Here is a 21,278-nt window from a genome sequence, read left to right on the forward strand (position 1 = left end):
TCCGGGGTTCCTGCGGGGTTGGATCGCAGCGGGGTTGGTCGAGCCGCGAGGGTAGTCTCCTTCTCCTTACCTGCCCTGTCGCAGCACACAGCCGAACGGAAATCTTCCCGATGTCAGCGCTGACGTCGGAGGGAGGGCTTAAGCAAAGCCCTCCCTTCCTCCGACGTCAGCGCTGACATCAGGAAGACTTCCGTTCGGCTGTGTGCGGCTGCGGCAGGGCAGGTAGGAAGAAGGCAATGGCGAACGAAAGAGGGGGGAGGGGGCGGTCCGCCCCGAAGAATGTGCACAGCTGGTCAGGTCCCCCGATCGACCGACAACAGGCCCGGCCGACAAACCTCCCTGCCCTGTAGCCGCGAATCTAAATTACCTCTTACAGCAGCTTCAATAATCCAGCTGCTGTAAGAAGGTAATTTAGATTCGCGGCTACAGGACAGGGAGATTTGTCCGACCGGGCCTGTTCTGTTGTCGGTCGGGTGCAAAAGCGCCACAAAGGTGGAGGCAGGGAGGGAGGAAAGGTGGAGTGGAGAAGAAAAGACGCTTAAGGGGGGAGAAGGCCGCTGAAAGCACATGTTGGAGCAGGGGATGAGAGGGAGGGAGAGAAGGGGAAATATTGGACAAGGGCAGAAGGGATGCTAAATCATAGGGTGACAGGCAGAGAGAACAACAGGAAAAAGAGTGGAAGCAATCTTGAACCCTGAGGGTGAGGGCAGAGAGAGGTGGTGAGATGATTGATCATGGGGAGAGGGACAAAAGGGAATAGAGATGGGATAGGAAGATAGTGGAAGTAAAAGGACAGGGAGATGTATGTTTTTAGATGTATCTAAATAAAAATAATAACAAAAAATTTATCTTTTTTATGTCATCGTAGCATATTTTATGCTGCAGAACGAATTATTTTTTTTTACATGTATTCCTATGGGAAAACGTGTTTCACATAACGAACGTTTCACATAACAAACTTGCTCCTAGAACCAATTAAGTTCGTTGTGTGAGGCACCACTGTATAGGGATATAACCTCGCCAACCCCACGCCGGCTCTGTGGTACAAACAAAATAAATAAAAAAGACTTTTCCTCTCTTTTTTAGGTCCTAGTTCATGCTTGTTGTCTAATACCAGCTCTGACAGGATGCACATTTTAAATATAACATATTATAATCACAAAATAGAAAATAAAATTATTTTTTCTACCTTTTGTTGTCTGATCATTTTGTTTTACCATCATCTTGGTCCCAATTTCTCTTTCTGCTTTTTGTTTATCTTCTACTAATTTTCTTTTCAGTGTCTACTGTCCAGTTTTTCTCCTCTTGTCTCTTGTTCCATTCCCTCCTTATGCCTATCTCCAACATATTGATTTTTCCCATTCTGCTTTCTTAACTTTTTATTTTCTTTTTTGCCGTTGTCCACTCAAATCTTGCCCTCTTTCTCATCCTTCTTTTTAAATTTTCAGCTACCTCTCAATTCTCCATCTCCTCTCAGTCCCTAGCTCTTCCATTTCCCATTTCATTCCTTTCCCAGCCTCCTATTTCCTTCTATCTACTCTCCATTACCACATCTGTCCTTCCCTCTCCCCTTGGTCCAACATTTTGTTCCCTCTCTTCTGTTGTTGTTCTTCTTCCCTCCCCCCTTGATGCTGAACAACTTATCTCCCTTTCTCTTCCCAACTGTCCCCATCCCATCTCTCTCCCTGTCTGCCTGCCTCTCTTCCCCCAGGTCCACCATTTCTCCCTTTCTCTTCCCAACAGTTCTTCCTTCAAGTATCTTTCCCTCTTCCTCCACACCACCCCAGGTCCAACCTCTCTCCCTTCATCTCTCTCTCTCTTCACAGCCCATCATATCTTCCCTCCCGTGCCGGTCCCTCTCTCCTCACAGCCCAACATGTGATCCCTCCTGCGCCGGTCCCTCTCTCCTCACAGCCCAGCATGTGTTCCCTCCTGCGCCGGTCCAATGTCATCGTCAAGGTGAAAAATCTGTCAGCCTAAGCAGTGATTCAGCAGCGTTGTCCGTGGCTCCTCTTCCTGCTTTCCATCTGCCGTGGTCTGTCTCCAGTGATGTGCAACTTCCTGTTTCTGCCCGGTGGACCATGGCAGACGGAAAGCAGGGATAGGAGCCATGGCCAACATTGCTGAATCGCTGCCGAGGTTGGCAGATTTTTCAGCGTGATGGCAACATCAGACCGGCATGGTTGAGAAGACATGCTGGGCTGTGAGAAGGGGAAATTTGGGAGCACTGCTGCAGGCCACATAAAACATCCAGGTGGGCCGGATTCGCCCTGCGGGCCTTGTGTTTGACATATGTGCCTTATATTGTCATTTCACACTCATTCCTCCAGTACACCAGCCAGGCACTAGTTTGCATTCTTCTGCATGTCTACTTTGTTAGTACTCATAATCACTCATAGTACCTCATCTGACCTCTAAAGAAACGCTGAGCAGACTCCCTTTAGAGGGAAAGGGAATGGGGACTTGTATACCACCTTTTTTGTCACTTTGGGATTTCAAAGCTGACATTCAGGTCACAAGGAGCAGCTCTGGGTGCAGAATCAGCAGCTCAACCAGTGAGCCACAGCCCTTCCTCTAGAGGACAGATACTGTTTAGTAAGGGTATATATCATTGGTGTCAAACTCAGGCCCATGGGCCAAATATGGCCCACGAGAAAATACCAAATGTCTACTAGAGCTGGCCTGCCGGTAGACCGTTTTTTTGACCCAATCAGCTCACGTCCCCATTAGGTACGTCATCACATTTGACATTTTTACAAGTTCCCGTGGCGTTCTCAGACTCTTTTCATAGTCTCACACTGCGTTGCAGTAGCACTGGATTCTTCTGCAATTGCTTTTTTGATAAGTATTTTTCATCATTTTTTCTTCTTTTTAATCCCTTGTATGATTCTGTTCGCAATTTTCTTGATGAATTTGCCCCTTTTCAAACTCAACTTATCTCTTGGTGCCATCATAAAAATCCATGGTTCTCTCAGGAACTACTTCTAATTAAAAAAACAACTCCATTTTTTAGAGAGAAAATAGAGACATACAAATCCATCTCCAATTTACTTAAGTATAAGGATCATGCATCATATTACAAAGCAAAAATAGTTAAAGCCAAATCTCTTTACTACTCAAAACAGATCTCAAATGCTAAAAATACCTCAACACTGTATAAGATCGTACGATCATTAACTACAGATCATTCAAATCGCTCTGACTTTTTATTGCTTCCTTCAGCTCAATCCCTGGCAGACAACTTTATAAACAAAATTGAGAAAATCAGTTCCTCATTTCGCTCCCCCGATCAACCAGCTTTGCTTACTCACTCTGATCCTGATACGCAAAACCCTTGCATATCTCTTTCCAAATGTGCCTATTTCAGAATCCCTTCACTTTTGTATATTCAGCAAACTATCAGTTCCATGAACATAAAAAGTGCTGGCATAGACACAATTCCCCCATCTATTCTTAAACAATATTTTGCCACATTTGGACCCCCATATATTAATTAGTTTCTACTAGCCTGACCATAAGTTCTGTCCCAAAATCTTGGAAGGAAACCACTATCTTTCCAATCATCAAGGATTTCAAAGTAAGTGCTGCCGAATGTGCAAACTATTGCCCCATTTCTAATATCTCCTTCTTATCAAAAATTACATCTGACTTCATGGAAAGCACAAATGCCCTACACCCAAATCAAACAGGATTTAGAAAACACCACTCAACTGAACTTTCATTAATTGACCTTATTATTAACATTAACTACCATCTAGACCATCATAACTCTATCATCCCTCGACCTGTCCTCGGCATTTGATACAATTGATCATCTCTTACTCATTCATTGGTTAGAGGAAATGGGTTATCCATCAAATCCTCAATTGGTTTATTTCCTATTTCAAGGATCGTACCTCTAAGGTATCATTTAATGGTTCTAAATCTCAAACATTTTCAAATGGCTATGGTATACCACAAGGTTCAATACTCTCCCATTCTGCTTTAAATACTTTCATTCATTCATTAGTTATTTCCTGTTTGGACTATGGCAATGCTTTATACCATGGAATTACCAAGAAAGAGTTGAGATGTCTACAGATAGTCCAGAACATTGCTGTTAAATTATTTATAGGGCCAAAAAGTTTGATCATGTAACCCCACTCTCAATAAAAGTCCATTGGCTCCCTATCCATCATTGAGTTACTTATAAAACATTATTACTGACTTTTAAAACAAGAAACACTGGTCAGCCGGAATTTATCAATAGACTTTTGATTCCATATACCACATCTTCGATCCTCTGATCAAAATCTATTAGGAGTTCCATCCCTGAGCTATATAAATACTAGGAGAAATGCTATCTTTTCTGTGGTTACTTCAACCCTTTGGAACTCAGTACCAAACACGTTAAGAGAGATGAGATAACCCTCGAGAAATTCAAGTTATCTCTTAAGACATTTCTTTTTAAAGATGCTTTCCAAGTTTAGCTGTCCTTATAAGGATTTTTAAACTTTTCTTAGTCCATTTGCATTGGACCTATTTGTTACAACCCTGCCCTCTTGTCCTTTTCCTGGTATCCTTTCTTTTCTTCAAATATTATTGTAGTTCTCCCTTTTTTCCTTTTGGATCTGCTTGTCCAGTCGTGTGTCTTGTTTTCTGTCATTTTATGTTGATGGGTTTTTATGGTATATTATTTGTATTACCCCAATTTTTATTGTACAACTACCTTGAAATATATGATAAGGTGGTATACCAAATTTATAATAAACTTGGAAACTATAGCTCTAATTTTGGCGTTTTGTTTTCTGGTACTCATTCTTTTCCAGTGCTAGTGTTTTTCCATATTCTTATTCATTTTCTCTGCTTCACGTTATGGTTTTTTTTATGATTATATTTTAACATTTTTTCAAACATATGTTGCTTACACATTGTATTTTATTTCGTCCCTTTTTGGTTTTAATCCCTTTGTAGTATTTTCCGTTTTAAGTTTATCTTGGCTATTTTACATCAGTCATGGGCTAGTTGTACCTTACGTCATTGTTTTTAAAACGTATTTTTTAAAATATATATTGTATTTTAACCATATTGTTTACAGTTTCCTTTTGAAGTTGTACAATGATTTGGTTTATCTTATTATTTTTTATTAAGGTTTGCTTTTATCTATCAAGATTTTTGTTGCATATTGTTAACGCCCAAGTTCTCAACGTGTATGTTTCCCACACACTTTGGTATGTACAATTTCCTTTTTTGTCCCCTCCCTCTTTTTCACTCTCACCATATTGAGTAAGCCTGCATTGATCACCTGTGCCCTATTCATTGTTATATCTGATGAGAAGGAAAAACTTCCTCAATTGTAGACATTTTTTCAATAAATATCAAGGTTGGCCCACGACTTAGTCCAAGTTTTTAATTTTGGCCCACTGTGTTATTTGAATTTGACACCCCTGGTCTAGATGATCATATGGCCAGTGTACAGGATTGCTGGCCCAAGTCTTTATCAGTCCCCAAGCCCATAGAGCACAGGTGTCAAAGTCAGTCCTCGAGGGCTGCATTCCAGCCAGGTTTTCAGGATTTCCCCAATTAATATGCATGAGATCTATTAGCATATGCAATGAAAGCAGTGCATGCAAATAGATCTCATTCATATTCATTGGGGAAATCCTGAAAACCCGACTGGATTGCGGCCCTCGAGGAGGGACTTTGACACCCCTGCCCTAGAGGCCAGAGCCGAGGGTCCTTTCGTGGCTTGTGGTGCTCTCAATATTCCACAGCAGCCTCCACTCAGAGAGCCTTTCCAGGTTCCAGACAGAGATTTTATGGGTTTGGAAGGAACCAAGGTTCAAGTTCCCACTCCACAGTGTCCGCCAAAAAACTACAATAATGCCAACTCTCACATCACTCCTCTGAAGATTAGAAGTTGGCTCTCGGATTTTCTGGAGGTTTGAGAGCACTTAACATCTGACTGCTGGGTCCTGGACGTTATCAAAGAGGGTTACAAGATAGAGTTTGCACACCTCTCATGGATTCACCAGCAGGTCAGCCAGAGAAAGCAACCAGGATCAGAGCTATCGGGCTTCAGCATATATGCCATATAGTTTGTTGTGTCAAAGAAAGGTTCAGAGGAGTAGAGGCCCATTCTGGACCCACAAGCTTGTCAACACAGCACTGAGAGTTCCTCAGTTTCAGATGAAAACCGCAGTCATTACAGCAGTGCAACCAGGAGAATTTTTGGCCTCCTTAGATTTGACGGAAGCTTACTTTCACATTCCCATAGACTCAGAGAACCCTCTGGATGCTTTAACAATCAACAGGAAATTAGAACAAATCTACCAATGGCTAAACACCAACAGACTGGCTGTCAATGTCATCAAATCAAAGGTAATGTTCTTACCTTGGAAGGACAGTCTTAAATTCCATTCTCCTATTACCCTCAAGGGGGATACACTTCAGGTAGTTGGAACATAAGAATAGCCTTACTGGGTCAGACCCATGGTCCCATCAAGCCCAGTAGCCCGTTCTCACGGTGGCCAATCCAGGTCACTAGTACCTGGCCAAAACCCAAGGTGTAGCAATATTCCATGCTACCAATACAGAGCAAGCACTGGCTTCCCCCATGTCTTTCTCAATAACAGACTATGGACTTTTCCTCCAGGAAATTGTCCAAACCTTTTTTTTAAAACCAGTTATGCTATCCGCTCTTACCATATCCTCTGGCAATGCATTCCAGAGCTTAACTATTCTCTGAGTGAAAAAAATGTTCCTCCTATTGGTTTTAAAAGTATTTCCTTGTAACTTCATCGAGTGTCCCCTAGTCTTTGTAATTTTTGACAGTGAGAAATCGATCCACTTGTACCATCAAGATCCTAGGGGTTACATTTGATCAGAAGTTATCATACCATGAACACATTAGAAGTGTAGTTAAGTCCACTTTCTTCAGATTACGACAAATACGTTCTGTCTCAAAATTTTTGGAGCCTAATTCAAGTAATATTCTGACACTCGCTGGTGATTTCAAAAATTGACTATTGCAATGCCCTATTCAAGGGCATTACCCCAAAAGAAATAAGAAGCTTACAAATCATATAAAATGCCTCTATTAAGCTCATCATGAATGCTAAGAAATATAACCATGTTTCGCCTCTTCTAAAAAAAGCACATTGGCTTCCGGTAGCTTATCGTATTACCTATAAAATATGTCTGTTAACCTTGAAATCTCTTCTTTTTAAAGCTCTAGCGTTTATCGATAGACTCTTGGTTCTCTATGTCTCTGCCAGAATGCTCAAATCTAGTGATCAATACTCATTGGCTGTTCTCTCCCTTAATATCATTAGTACACGTCAACAGTATATTTTTTCCATCACAGCACCACAAAGAGAATGTCTTATAAACAGATTTAAGAGCAAGTTAAAGTGCTTTCTTTTTAAAGATGCCTTTGACTGAATAGTTTCTTTGATTTGGTCTGCTGCTTTGAATTTTATCCTTTTTTATTTATCCCCTTCTGATGTTTAATTCCTTATTTGTTTCTTTTCTATTAATTATTGTATTTCTTACCCTTTTCCCCTTTTTATAATGTATGTTATGTTCATTGAGTATTGTTTCCGTGTTTGTTCTCCCTGAAAGTTGTAAAGATTTTAATAATGTATGTAGTATGATTGAATTATGATTAAGCGATTAATCAAATTCTAAATAAAACTTGGAAACTTCCTGGAACAGAGGAAATTCCTCAGATTCCATGTGCTTGAAAATCACTATCAGTTCTCAGTAATTCCCTTTATACTAGCAACAGTGTCCCAAATATTCACCAAGGTTATGGTGGTGGCCACTCATCTCCACGGAGTGGGTCAGCAGATGCATCTGTACTTGGGACGATTGACTCATCAGAACTTCTTCCCACCCGGAGGGAGAAAAGGCATTTTCAGCAGTTATTGAGACACTGCACAGTCTGGGATGGAATGTGAACTTCAGAATGAGCCACCTTGTGCTGATACAGTCCCAGGAATATCTGAGAGTGTTATTCAACATGGGGAAGACCAAATTTTTCCACCAAAAGCATGAAAACAGAAACTTCTTGTTCAGATTTCAGCCTTGTTAACCACGTCAGAGCCTGCTGCATAACATTACCAGCAAGTCCTGAGGTCCATGGCAGTCACAATGGAGGTGTAGTTCCCTGGGCGAGAGCACACATGTGACCCCTCCAGGACACATTGCTGCCTCGCTGGTCTTTTCAGAGGGACTCCCTGCAAGTTCTGCTCTCTCAAACAGTGGCAGCCTAGTGTAGCATGAGCTGGTGGCTTCATCCATAGTCTTTGGCAAAGGGGATCCCTCTTCAGATTGATTCCTAGGTCACCCTAATAACGGATGCCGGCTTGTTTAGCTAGGGTCTCTGCAACGGTCATCCAGTCCAAGACCAATGGACCCTGTCTCAATGGAATTGGTTTATCAACAGACTGGAACTGCAAGCTCCAACTGGAACACTACTCCAACTGAAGTCTTTGCTGGAGGGAAAGGCAGTCAGAGTCTTCTCTGACAATGCCACAGCAGTGGCTTATGTCAAAAGACAGGGAAGCACCAGGTGCTGCTCCAACTAAAGTCTTTGCTGGAGGGCAAGGCAATCAGAGTCTTCTCTGACAATTCCACAACAGTGGCTTAAGTCAAGACAGAGAAGCACCATGTGTTCTTTGCTATGATAGGAGGTGAAAGCCTTGTTCTGTTGGACAGAAACTCACCTGCAGGCAATCTCGGTGGCACATATGGCCAGAGTGGACAATGTTCACATGGATTTCCTCAGCAAACAGACATTGGATTCGGGAGAGTGTATATTGTCTCTGCAAGCCTTCCAGGCCATTGTGAACAGATGGGGGGTCACCCGACATTCAACATCATGGCAACTGTGAAAAACAAGAAAGCATATTGGTTTTTCAGTCGAAGATACAGCATGGAAATGCAGGTCTAGACGGCCTGGTTCAATCATGGCCAGAGACCAAGGTACTGTACATATTTCCCCCTTGGCCTATGATAGGCTGGGCGATCCACTGCATAGTTCATCACACGGGACCAATGGGTCTCGTAGCGCCAGATTGGCCCAAGCACCTGTAGTATGTGAATCTCATGTGCCTACAAAAGGAGCAAAGTCTCAGACTCCAGCTACTTCAAGACTTGCCCTCACAAGGGCTGATTGTCTTAGAAGATTCAGCACACTTTGATCTTATGGGATGGCTCTTGAGCATGCAGAACTATTCGACAAAAGGGTATTCTGAAGTAGTCATTGCTACTCTGCTTAAAGCCAAAAGATGACAACTGTTTCAGCATATGCTAAGGCATGGGAGATGTTTTAGTGCTGGTGCAGCAAAAAGAAGTTAGAGCCAGGCAATGCTCCTATCCAGTGGTGTCCAACTCAAACCCTTTGCAGGGGATCACGAACAGATCCGAGAAGGTTATCATGCCACTGTACCGGGCCATAGTGCACCCTCACCTGGAGTACTGCATCCAGCACTGGTCGCCGTACATGAAGAGGGACACAGTACTACTCGAAAGGGTTCAGAGAAGAGCGACTAAAATAGTTAAGGGGCTGGAGGAGTTGCTGTACAGCGAGAGATTAGAGAAACTGGGCCTCTTCTCCCTTGAAAAGAGGAGACTAAGAGGGGACATGATCAAAACATTCAAAATACTGAAGGGAATAGACTTAGTAGAGAAAGACAAGATTGTTCACCCTCTCCAAGGTAGGGAGAATGAGAGGACACTCTAAAGTTGAAAGGGGATAGATTCTGTACAAATGTAAGGAAATTCTTCTTCACCCAGAGAGTGGTAGAAAACTGGAACGCTCTTCCGGAGTCTGTTATAGGGGAAAACACCCTCCAGGGTTTCAAGACAAAGTTGGACAAGTTCATGCTAAACTGGTGAGACTGGACTCATTTGAAGCACTGGTCTTGACCTAGGGGCCACCATGTGAGTGGACTGCTGGACAGGATGGACCATTGGTTTGACCCAGCAGCGGCAATTCTTATGTTCTTATGTCTTATTTAAAAAATGACAATTTTGCATAAGGTAAAACTCTTTATAGTTTATAAATCTTTCCTTTTGGCTAAGTCTTAATAATAATATTGTAATTTATAGCTAAATAGACATATGATCAAGAAACTGTTTTATTTTACTTTTGTGATTATGATAAACATACTGAGGGCCTCAAAATAGTACCTGACGGGCCGCATGTGGCCCCCGAGCTGTGAGTCTGAGACCACTGCTCCTATCTCATCCTTATTGGTGTTTCTGCAGGAAGGCCTTAACAAGGGAATGGCAGTGGCATCCCTTAGATTTCAAGTAGCAAAGCTCTCCTGCTTCCAAGTTCAAGAGAAAAGAGCTTCGCTAGTGACCCACCCAGACATAGTCAGGCTCATGAAGGGTACAATGAGACAACAGCCTCCTATCTGAGCACCGTTTTCATGCTAGAATCTTAATGTGGTGTTACTTGGATCAACAGAGCCCCATATCAACCCTTACAGGAAGTTCCCTCATGGATCTGATGGTTAAAGCAGTCTTCTTGGTGGTGATTACTTATGCCAGGAGAGTCTCAGAATTGCAGGCCCTGTCATGCAGAGAGCCATTTCGATGGATCACAGAAATAGGAGTGACTTTCCGCATGATTCCCCCATTTCTGCTGAAGGTCGTTTCGGCATTTTATGTTAACCAAGTTGTTAGGCTACCAGCATTTCACCACACAGAGTCCAAGAAAAAGGACAAGGCCTTAAAGGTTTTGGACATCAGAAGAGTACTATTGCATTTCCTGGAAGTAGCCAGAGTTTTGTCTCTCAGACCATCTTTTTGTGTTAACTAATCAGGCGAGATGGCGCAGACCCACCTCCAAAGCTACCATCTCTAGATGGATTCGTAGAGCTATTTCCTTTGCTTACATTGGTTGTGGCAAGCAACGAACTGTCCCCTTAAAGGCGCTTTCAACAAGAGGTGTGGTCTCCTCTTGGACAGAAGCCTGATCTTCCCTTCATAATTTCTACAGGATGGATGTAGCAGCACTGGAGGATGCCGCTTTTGGGTCTTCAGTCCTACCAGCAGTTTTGTCTTTGCCACCTGAGAATTTGGTACGTCCTTACGGTTCAGTATCCCATTCCTATTACACTGGAAAAAGAAATTAGGTTCTTACATTGATAATATCTTTTCTAGTAGATAAGAATGGTATGCTGAACTCCCCACCCATGTGCCTGATGTGCCTGCTTTCTGTCTTAAGCTTCATAGTTAAGATTTTCCTGTTAGTCAGACTTTGGGATTATGAAAATATTTGTATATGATTAAAAGGAGAGGAATATTTGAGCTCTGTAAGTGTTCAGGCTGTTAAGCCTCTGAGAGGAAACATGTTAAACAAGAACACGTTAATGTTTTACTTGCATTACTGATTGTTTTACATTTATCTGAGCAGATCAGACACTTGGTTTCAGGGAATTCCCCATACCCCTCTTTCTCCTGTCTCTTCCTATAGGGCTGTCGCCGGTTTTGGTATGAACTGAAAGAGGGCAGCTGAGTCCAGAGAGAATGAGGAGGAGGAGCTGAAAAGCTGTGATTGATATCTTCTGTAGAATGCTTGCAAGCAGGCATGGACAACCCTACGATTCAGCATACCATTCCTATCTACTGGAAAAGATATTATCAAGGTAAGAACCTAATCTCTTTTTCAAGATTTGACACTAGGACTGCCTTGCATACTCATACTAAATTCTTTTCTAAGACGGTGTTGATTGTCCCCTTTAACCACTTTTCATGGGCATGAGACATGAGACCAAAAGGTTTGAAGGATAAAGTCTTGAATTTGAGAAGAAATTTAGTGTCCTACATGGAGCAGACTAAAGTCCTCGGAAAGTCCACCCAACATTTTTTATGAGTTCAGTAAACCTGTAGCCAAACACATTCTTTCACTTATGCCTAGGCAAGTTTGACTCAGGGTATAAATAAGCATGAAATAGCACTGGAATTGTGGCTCATAATTGCAGACCATATTGTCATGGCCATATTGCAGACCATCTGAGGTTGGACTCCATAAAAGAGATCTGCAAGGCCGTGACATAAGCTTCTGTTCATATATTCATATCTCATTACTAGTTGGAAATGAATTCCTGATGGTACAGTAAGTTTGATGAATTCACATTGCAGGAATCTCTAGCTTAATACCCTATAGAACCCATTTTTATTATTTCCAGGTTTCTCAATTAAAAATGGAAAAAAAAATGTATTGCTGCCAAAAATCCCTTTCATTTTTTGCCTGTTGCCATCATTTTCCCCCTTTTTTCACTTCTATATCAAAGATAACTTCTCTTTAAGGATTCCTGTGTATTGGAGGTATGATTTCTTGCTTCCATGGAGAAAGTGAAGTTGCTTACCTATGAAATGCATTCTTAATGGACAGCAAGGTACTAGTCCTCACACACCATATCTGCTTTCCCTAGGAGTTGATATATGAAAACCAGCTTTACTCTAAATTGTGATAGCTTCACACAATGGCACTAAACATTGCAAGCCAATATATGCATGACACACTGCTATGCAAGATTCCCAGCAAATTCGAGCATAAAATCTGTAAGTGCTGGGGGAAGTTTTACAGAGTGAAATCAGAAACAAAAACACTAAGCTTATCGATATTTCATCTAAACTCTTTAAGGTTAGATGTAGCCTATAATAAATGTGCTCAGAAAACATTTCGCCCATTGTGGATGATTGATTCTAAAATAAACCTCTTAGTGTTCAGTCATTGCACACTAGTGTCCATAGTGTTAGTAAACGCCAGAATGATATTAAAAACACATTTTTCCATATAATTTCAGTCCTCACTATTATACTAGCTGGTGCTGTGTTTGGAAAAATGAAATTACATGGAAAAATGTTGTGTTTTTTTAAATATCACACTGGCATTTACTGATACTTTGGACACTGCATGTACAATGATTGAACACTAAGAGGTTTAGTTTAGGATCTAATCGTCCACAGTGGTCTGCACATTTTCTGAGCACACTTAATATTACAGACTACTTAAAACGTTTAAATGAAATATTGATGAGATACGGGATTTTTGTTCTTGAATTTGCACCACTATGCAAAGCACTTGGTGCTTGCTTTGTTGTGCCTGGAGTCAAATGGCTTCATCTGCATGTGAGGACTGATATATACTTCTGTCCTTGGAGAGCACTTGGTAAAGGTAAGCAGCTTTATTTTCCTGTTTTTCAGCACTATATTTAATTTTGAATGAATTAGAATATTGAAAAACAAAGATATAGCTATTCAATTAATTCTATTTTGTTTCTTTAGGTGTGAAGCTGAAAACAGATACCAGGGCAATCCTCTGAAAGGAACATGTTATTGTACGTAGATTATAATTATTTTTTATTTTGAACTGAAGGCAAAAATGGACTTGCATCTAGTATATAGGACTTTAATATATTTCAGAAGCTGACTATGTTATGATTAACTAAAGGAAGAAAGGTGACTGACATCCATGGGACTGTGGCTGGCAAGATCAGCCTTCTGAATCCAGAAACAGAGGAGTCTAGGGCTCTAAGGAGGCATGCCAAGGTTCTAGCTTATGCCTCAAGCTGGACCTGTGTCCCAGGTGCTTCCCTATTAACAGTTGAGAAAATCCAGTGCTGTGGAGGAAAGGATGTGTCTATCTGATGTATCCCTTATTCTATCCCCACCCCTCTCATGCTCCACTTAATTTAGTGAGTCTTTCTATAACTCTTCTGCAATGTTTTATTCTCCAAGGACAAGCAGGTATAATATTCTTTTCCAGGGCAATAGGTGAGACATTCTAGACAGTAGCGTTATTTCCCTTTAGCAGCATGCTGCAGATGGAATCCACTCTGGATTTTTCATTCTGCCTCTGTTGTACTTAGCTCCACCTTCAATCTTTTCCTTTTGCACACGTGACTGTAGCCGTGTGTCTTCTGCTCTCCCCATTTTATTATTTTAAATTAAATGTAATTTCATCCCCTTTCTGGGTAATTTCATGCTTAATGTGAATTTAAAACTCTGCCTATGTGAAAATTCACAGACTTCAGTCTGTAGCTGACAGGCCAATCCCTTTTTTAGGTACCTGTTGGCCAATCTGCAGCATTATGGCAGTGAATTTCTCATAAAGCTATTGTGAGAGGAGCTGTAAGCAGGTTTGCAGCATGGTGGATCCTGTCTGCTCACAATGAGTACAGGCTAACAGTCTGTGAGAGACATCAGGGGAGGTTGGAAAAGTGGAGTTTTGAGTGATTCTGAATGTTCCCCATCCTGAGAGATTCTAAAATTGCCATTTTTAAAGTTTGGGAAATGTGAAAAATATTGCGATTTTGGTGCGAATTTTGTGCTGGTGGCCATCTTGGATTTTTAACAATCTTTTTTTCTTCAGCTCCCTGCTTCTTCAAAACTTTGAATTTTGCTTAAAAAAACTGCTGGGATGGAGTCCTTAGGCTTTCTTCATGTGAATTCTTGCCAAGATTGCACAAATTTAGTGCTTTTAGAGCACCTTTGTGCCACGTGCCATGTGGCACAGATTGGGGGGAGGGGGCTGTAGTGTCTAGCTTAGTTTCATCCCCCCCCCCTTCTGAAGCAGGTGACCAAATGCTCAGCTAGCCCAGTGGGGCAGCCAGCATTGCTTTTGGGGTTCGGCATGACTGGTTGTTCCCTCAGCCCAGCTGTGGAATGCCCTTCCCCTCCCCTCTCCCCCCCTCCCTCTCCCCCCCCCCCCCCCCCGCAGCCTAAGAAACACATCTTTCAGTCATCTAAGGATGACTTTATGCCCTAGGAGCCGGACACTTTTTCTAAATGTGTAAAAATCAAAATCAAGTGTTCTTCCCCTAAGCAGTTTCAATCTGCCTGTGCGGTGTCTCTTAGTGACATGTCCTTGGGCGCGTCCTTGCCTCATCCTGCTGCAGCTGTTGAGCTGCCTGATCCTGAGGGACCCGGCAGATGATGTCTCTTACTGATCCCTTCTTTGCTGGTACAGCATTCCCTGGGATAGGAGATCAGGAACTGTATGTTGGAGCTGCTTCCAGAATTGTACACAATATTCTAAATGAGGTCTCACCAAAGGGGCATCAATACCTCCTTCTTGGGGGCCTTGGAATCCTGGTTTTCAGCTCTGCTGGACCTTACTGCTCAGTCTTTGCAGGAATTGAATTTTGTCACTCAGCCGGCTCCATTCACTTTTACCTTGTTTATGGTATGTGCTGACATCTGGATATGGGTGTTCTGGTTTTGGAGCAGTTTGATTCTCTGGAGGATGCTCTGCAAATTTCTAGAGCTTTGTCACACTTGTTTCCTCTGGCACAGGAGTGTCAGCAGCTTTTGGGTCAAACTAGGTGAATTCTTTGGTGGCACAGGTGACCAGTCGCACCCATCTCCCCAGTGGGGGTGGTGTGGTGTTGAAGGATATGTGAGATCGCCATGTGCCTGTGGCTCTCAGGAAAATTTTTGATGCAGCTACTTTAGGTATCAAAGCTGCTTCAGCGAAGTCTTTGTGGCATGCTCCTGTCTCTCTTGGCTGCACATACTGAAGAGTGAAGTGGTGGATTCCCCTCAACTTTTGATGGCTGGAACAGATTATATGGTGGATCCCTTCTTTGAATTCTTGAGAGCTTTGGAAAAAGTGTCAGCGTACTTGCTCTCGACCCGCCGATTGCTCTGGGTCAGATAGTGGATTGATGATTCCACTTTAAAGTCGATTTTAACTAGGCTGCCTTTTAAGGGACACTTGTTGCTTGGCAAAGGCCTGGATGATCTCATGGATTCTGTGATGGACTGTTGCCTTAAGCCCCTGGCTGATAGTGGACCCAAATCCTTCTGGGGTTCCGGCCGTTCTAATTTTCATGGCTCAAGGCGCTCCAGATTGTATGCATCTGCCATGTCGCAGAGATTTCCACAGAGCTCCCAATAATGGTATGAGGGCTACAGGTGTTCCTAGCCTTTAACCTCCCATTCTGCACCCCCTGCCAAAAAGCCATGAAGCCGACAGGCCGAGGGATGCCCCTCTGTGGATAGGGGGCCGGCTCTCAGTGTTGCTTCCTGCCTGGATGCACCTCACGTCTGACAAGTGAGTCTTGGACAGTTTTCAGTTAGGCTACATGCTGGAATTTGCCAGACCTGTCAGATTGGTTTGTGGGTTCTCCTTGACGGTGCCTGGATTAGGCGCTCAGAGTTCAGGTAACCATTTGGCATGGGCTAGATGTTCAGCCTCTAGAGTCGGTGCCGCCTGACCTCAAGGATTCAGGCAGATACTCTGTATGCTTTCTCAAGCCAAAGAAAGGTTCAAGATTGAAGGCCTATTCTGGATCTTCAGCAAGTGCATGCAGCTCTCAATATTCCCGCTTTCAAATGGAGACCGTGTATTTGGTCATTGCAGCAAGGACTCCAGGGGAGTATCTTTCCTCGCTGGATCTTACAAAGGCATAATTGTACATTCCTATTTTTCCAGCCTACCACAAGTTTTAGAACAACATTACCAGTTCTCAGCACTGCCCTGTGGGCTAATGACAGCACCCTGTACCTTCACCAAGGTGGTGGTGGTGGTGGTGGCTTACCTGCGGAAGATAGATCTCCAGGTGCACCCTTATTTGGTTGATTGGCTAATCAGAGCTCCCTCTTGGCCAAGGGACACCATAAAGTGGAGTAAGTGCTCCAGGTGCTGGAAGACCTGGCCTGGATTGTCAACTTCAGGAAAACAAATCAAAAATATAGGTTCCACATACAATTGTGTCAATTTAAACAAGAGGAAAAGACCTCAGAAGCCTGCACCATATAGAATATTCAATTCATAAAATGGTTTTTTTAGCCGGACAGGTTCTCTATCATTGGTCTCAAAAACCTCTTATGACCAATTAACAAAAACTTAACATTTGTGTGTTTAACACATTAATTATAATCGGTAGTGAATTGCACTTATCTGAATTAGTGATAAGAGCCCGACGGGACCCGTTTCGCCAGGGTATTGGCTTCGTCGGGGGACTTTTTTTGATAGCTAAAAAGAAAAAAAAGAAAAAGACAAGTGCCAAAAATATATTATAGCATTTAAATAAGTGTAAATTACAATTGACTATATATTTACACGAAATAGTACTCACTGCATTCAGTCTGAACTTGCTAGCACATCAAAAAATGGTGCCGGTGGCTAGAGAACGCCACGCATGCGTACTTAAAGAGGACCCAAAATGACGTCACTCTACATGTTAGAAAAAAGAGTGCCAGCCAATGTTACTGTTTAAACCCGAAGGTTTTATTGTATTAAGCTGAAATGTCCATCTTGCTTCCCGTTGAAGAAGTCTAGTATGGCGATCACCGCCCCGTTCATGGTTGATTTCTTTGTCGATGCAAACGCATCTCAACTGTTTAAATTCATGTTTAAATTCCAAGCAATGTTCTACTATGGGAGCACTGATTTTCTTAAGCTTTAGATTGGATTTGTGTTCACTCATCCTTACTCTGAAAGGGCGTATTGATTTTCCAATATATACTTTTGCACATGGGCAAATAATTGCATATATAATGAAATCAGAGTTGCATGTCATGAAATGTTGCATATGATAGATCTTATTATCGGAAGGATTAGTGAATGTAGACCCCTGTAGAGTGACAGCACAAATACTACACGAGCCACACTTGAAAAAACCCCGTGGTAGCAGAGTTTTATTGACTGAGGTAGTACGGTACATAGATGGGCTGAGAATGTCTTTTAGATTTTTATCACGAGTAAAGGCGATTCTCAGAGGAACATCTTGAAAAGTTGGTAAGGTTTGAATGATCTTCCAATTTTTCCTCAGAATATTGGCTGGAATGCTTCCATGCACAGTGAACCTGACTGAACATGTTTGAACTATATCTCTGGTATCACTAGATTTATTGCTCTTGTTCCTGAGACATCTGATCTTGGTTGTGTTTATGACCTTTGCTCTCTGTATGCCCGGTAGGGCGGTTTTTTCTGGATTGCTGGATGTCCCTTTACTCTGTTATGTTATGTGTGTACTGGTTTGCTCAATAAAGAAATATTATATATTAAAAAAAAAAAAGAATGCGGGGGGGGGGGGGGGTGCTGAGGAGCTCTCAGCCCAACCAAGAAGAAAATGATGATGTGGATGTGGTTCAATCAATGATCTGAAACAATGTCAAAACATAGAATTTTGTTTCTGCAAATTGGCACTTAATGAAATAAGATAATACTCTTCAGCTACAATGGCAAAATAACGCTCAGAATTTAAGAAGTTGGTCGGTTGGGCTGGGAGCTTTTCAGCACCCCCTCGTGTTGTTGTATACCGCATTGATATTATTTATAAAATGAGGTATATCAAACAACAATAAAACTTGAGAATTTGAGGGGAGTTTATTAAGAGAAAATGTGACTATAATTTCAAAATGAATATCTGGCTTTGTTAGATGGATATTACTGTATAGTAGATTCAGGGTTGTACACACTGATAATTTGAATAAAGATATTGAGCGAACTGGAAAAAAAACTTTAAAAAAACCCCAGCTATGTTAACCAATCTTACCACAATAAATTTGCATATTAGGGCATGTATAAAGAAGGTGCAAGAGAGTTCCAAGTTGCTGATGACAAGACCAACACACATTCGAAGATGAATGTAATACTCTAGGCATTTTAGTGGGGGTCCATTAAGCTTTATGTAAATTAAAATAGGTGGATTGGCAAATAGATGCCGACATAGTGGGCCTTGTAGAGAATGTCCAAAATGATTTCCAGTCCAACTCCCCTGGGTTTACATTTAGGTCACCAGACCATATATAATCAAAGGAGACATCTTTCTCTCTATCAACCTCCCTTAATATTTTATAAAGCTTTGACTCTGTTTTATTACTTAACAGTAGTGGGGCTTTAATCTTAGAGAAGTTGGAGAGACCAGATGCCTCCCTATATGTAGGTAATAGAGAATTAAGAGGTATTGAGGCATTGTGCCAACGATTATTATCTAAAACAGTACACTCCAAAATATGCTCTAATTCATCTACCAAAAATAATCTTCCTTCAATAATTAAGTGAGAAAGAGCCCAAATGCTTTAGATTGACATAGTATCTTTATATCGGTTAAAAGTTGAGAGTCAAAGATACTGCTAAACCACAGGGGGACGTGATCCCTTTCCCTAATATCGCCATTAATAGATCTGTAGAATGAGAATGTGTTCAGGGCTGATGATTTAACATTTTTGTAAGTGATATTGCTAAAGGGTTGCCTTTTTGTGGATGATACCAAAATCTACATTAGTGTGGTATGGGGTTGGGGAGGGCTTCAATGGCTGGGATGGTTAGGATGGGCTGAAGTGAGCTTTGATGGAGACTCCAGTAGATGGAACTAGGCACACTACCTGGCAGGGCTCTGGGTTTCTGGCCCAGAAATATCTAAGGAAAAGGACCATTTAAACTAAATAATTAATTTATAGAGCATATATGGTTGGGCAGACTGGATTGACCATTCGGGTCTTTATCTGCCGTCATTTACTATGATAACATGAAGGACCTAGCGAAGCTTGAAGAATGGTCTGAAATTTAGCAGCTAAGATTTATTGCTAATAAATGCAAAGTGTTGCATTTTTATTTATTTATTTGGTTTTATATCCCGTCCTACCCAAAGAGCTCAGAATGTGTTACAGTTTACATCATAGTTTTACAATATATAGTTACAGTCAGTGTTACAACATAACATTATATAGGTTCTTCTCTAGACTAAACTAAACTAAGCCTTAGGTTTATATACCGCATCTTCTCCACTGAAGTGGAGCTCGACACGGTTTACAGAGTTTAAAAAATATGGGAAGAGAAAAGAGAAAGAGTTTACAAAGCATAAAAAGAGGGGATGTAATCAGGAGAAGAGATTATTATATGCTAGAGAAAAGCCAGGTTTTCAGTTGTTTTCGGAATAGTTGGAGGGAGTCCAGGTTCCGCAGCGGGACAGTGAGGTCGTTCCAGAGGCCGGTGATTTTGGAGAGGAGGGATCTACCCAGTTTACCTGCGTGGAGGATGCCGTATAGAGAGGGGAAGGAAAGTTTGTCTGTGGGCAGATCTGGTGGTAGTTGGTGTCGGGGCGAGGAAGGATAGAGGGATTAAGGCGGAAGGATGCCGTGAATGATCTTGAAAGCCAGGCAGGCGCATTTGAAATGAATTCTGGAAAGTACTGGGAGCCAGTGAAGATTGGTAAGTAGAGGGGAGACGTGGTCATATTTGCGTTTAGCAAAAATCAGCTTAGCCGCAGTGTTCTGGATAAGCTGGAGTCTACGAAGACTTTTTTTCGTTAGGCCTAAGTAGATGGCATTACAATAATCGAGTTTGGATAGGATGATGGATTGTACAAGGACGGTGAAATGCTTTTGGTGAAAATAGGATCTAACTTTCCTCAGCATGTGGAGGCTGAAAAAACAAGATTTTGCCAGGGAATTCAGACATTGCATAGTTTTACAGGAGTCTTGGAAAGGCCACTTTAGAGTCAAGTGAGCAGTACTGGAAGGTGTATAAGAAGGATAATTTGTGCTACAAAAACTCGTGGGAACAGTACCATTTAGGGGGTGAAGAACTTTTGTGCACGAAAGAAAAGTGGGACTTGGATGTGATTGTATGTGTTCAAACAGGTGGTCAAACAGGTTGAAAAGGTGATGGTGAAAGCTATAGAAGGATGCTAGGGTGCATAGGGAGATGTATGGCCAGTAGAAAAAAAGCAGATATTGATGCCCTTGTATATGACTCTGATGAAACCTCATTTAGAATATTGTGTACAATTCTGGAAATTGCACCTTCAAAAAGATATAAACAGGATGGAATTGGTCCAAAGGAAGGCTACTAAAATAGTTGGTGGTCATTGTCAAAAGGCTTATGGAGACAGACTTAAAAATCTCAATATGTATACTTTGGAGGAAAGGCTGGAGAGGGGAGATATGACAAAGATGTTTAAATCAACTTTCAATCAAAAAATGTTATTAGCCGAGTGGTGGAAATGCTCACTAAAAAACCATTTCATTACAGTGGAGAAAAAGCCTCAACTTTGTTTAATATGCAGACGGCAACCCAATGAGTTTTTCAGCAGTTCTTATTCTGTATCATGGGCAAACAACTCTACTATTTTTCAAAATGCAATCTCTCCATACCAATCTCCTCAAACTCCAAAACAGTTTGTAATGCCCTCCACACCTTCCAGGATCGCTTGCATAATCAAATAGTCCTCATCTGCACCAGGCTTCAGCAGATACTCCTGATACTTCATTGTGCCAAAGAAAGGCTCAGAGGACTGGAGACCCATCCTGGATTTCAAGTTGGT

General features: G+C 41.8%; 1 protein-coding gene across 1 annotated transcript in view; it reads left to right on the top strand.

Moving 5' to 3' along the window:
• Positions 1-21,278, top strand: part of ATRN (attractin) — a 333,522-nt gene that overhangs the window by 211,718 nt on the left and 100,526 nt on the right. The window contains exon 21 of the mRNA XM_033953188.1: positions 13,288-13,340. Within this exon, the coding sequence (XP_033809079.1) occupies positions 13,288-13,340 (53 nt within the window). The remainder of the gene's footprint in view (positions 1-13,287; positions 13,341-21,278) is intronic.

This window comes from Geotrypetes seraphini, chromosome 1 (assembly GCF_902459505.1).
Source record: "Geotrypetes seraphini chromosome 1, aGeoSer1.1, whole genome shotgun sequence".
In the NCBI taxonomy this organism is placed as follows: domain Eukaryota; kingdom Metazoa; phylum Chordata; class Amphibia; order Gymnophiona; family Dermophiidae; genus Geotrypetes; species Geotrypetes seraphini.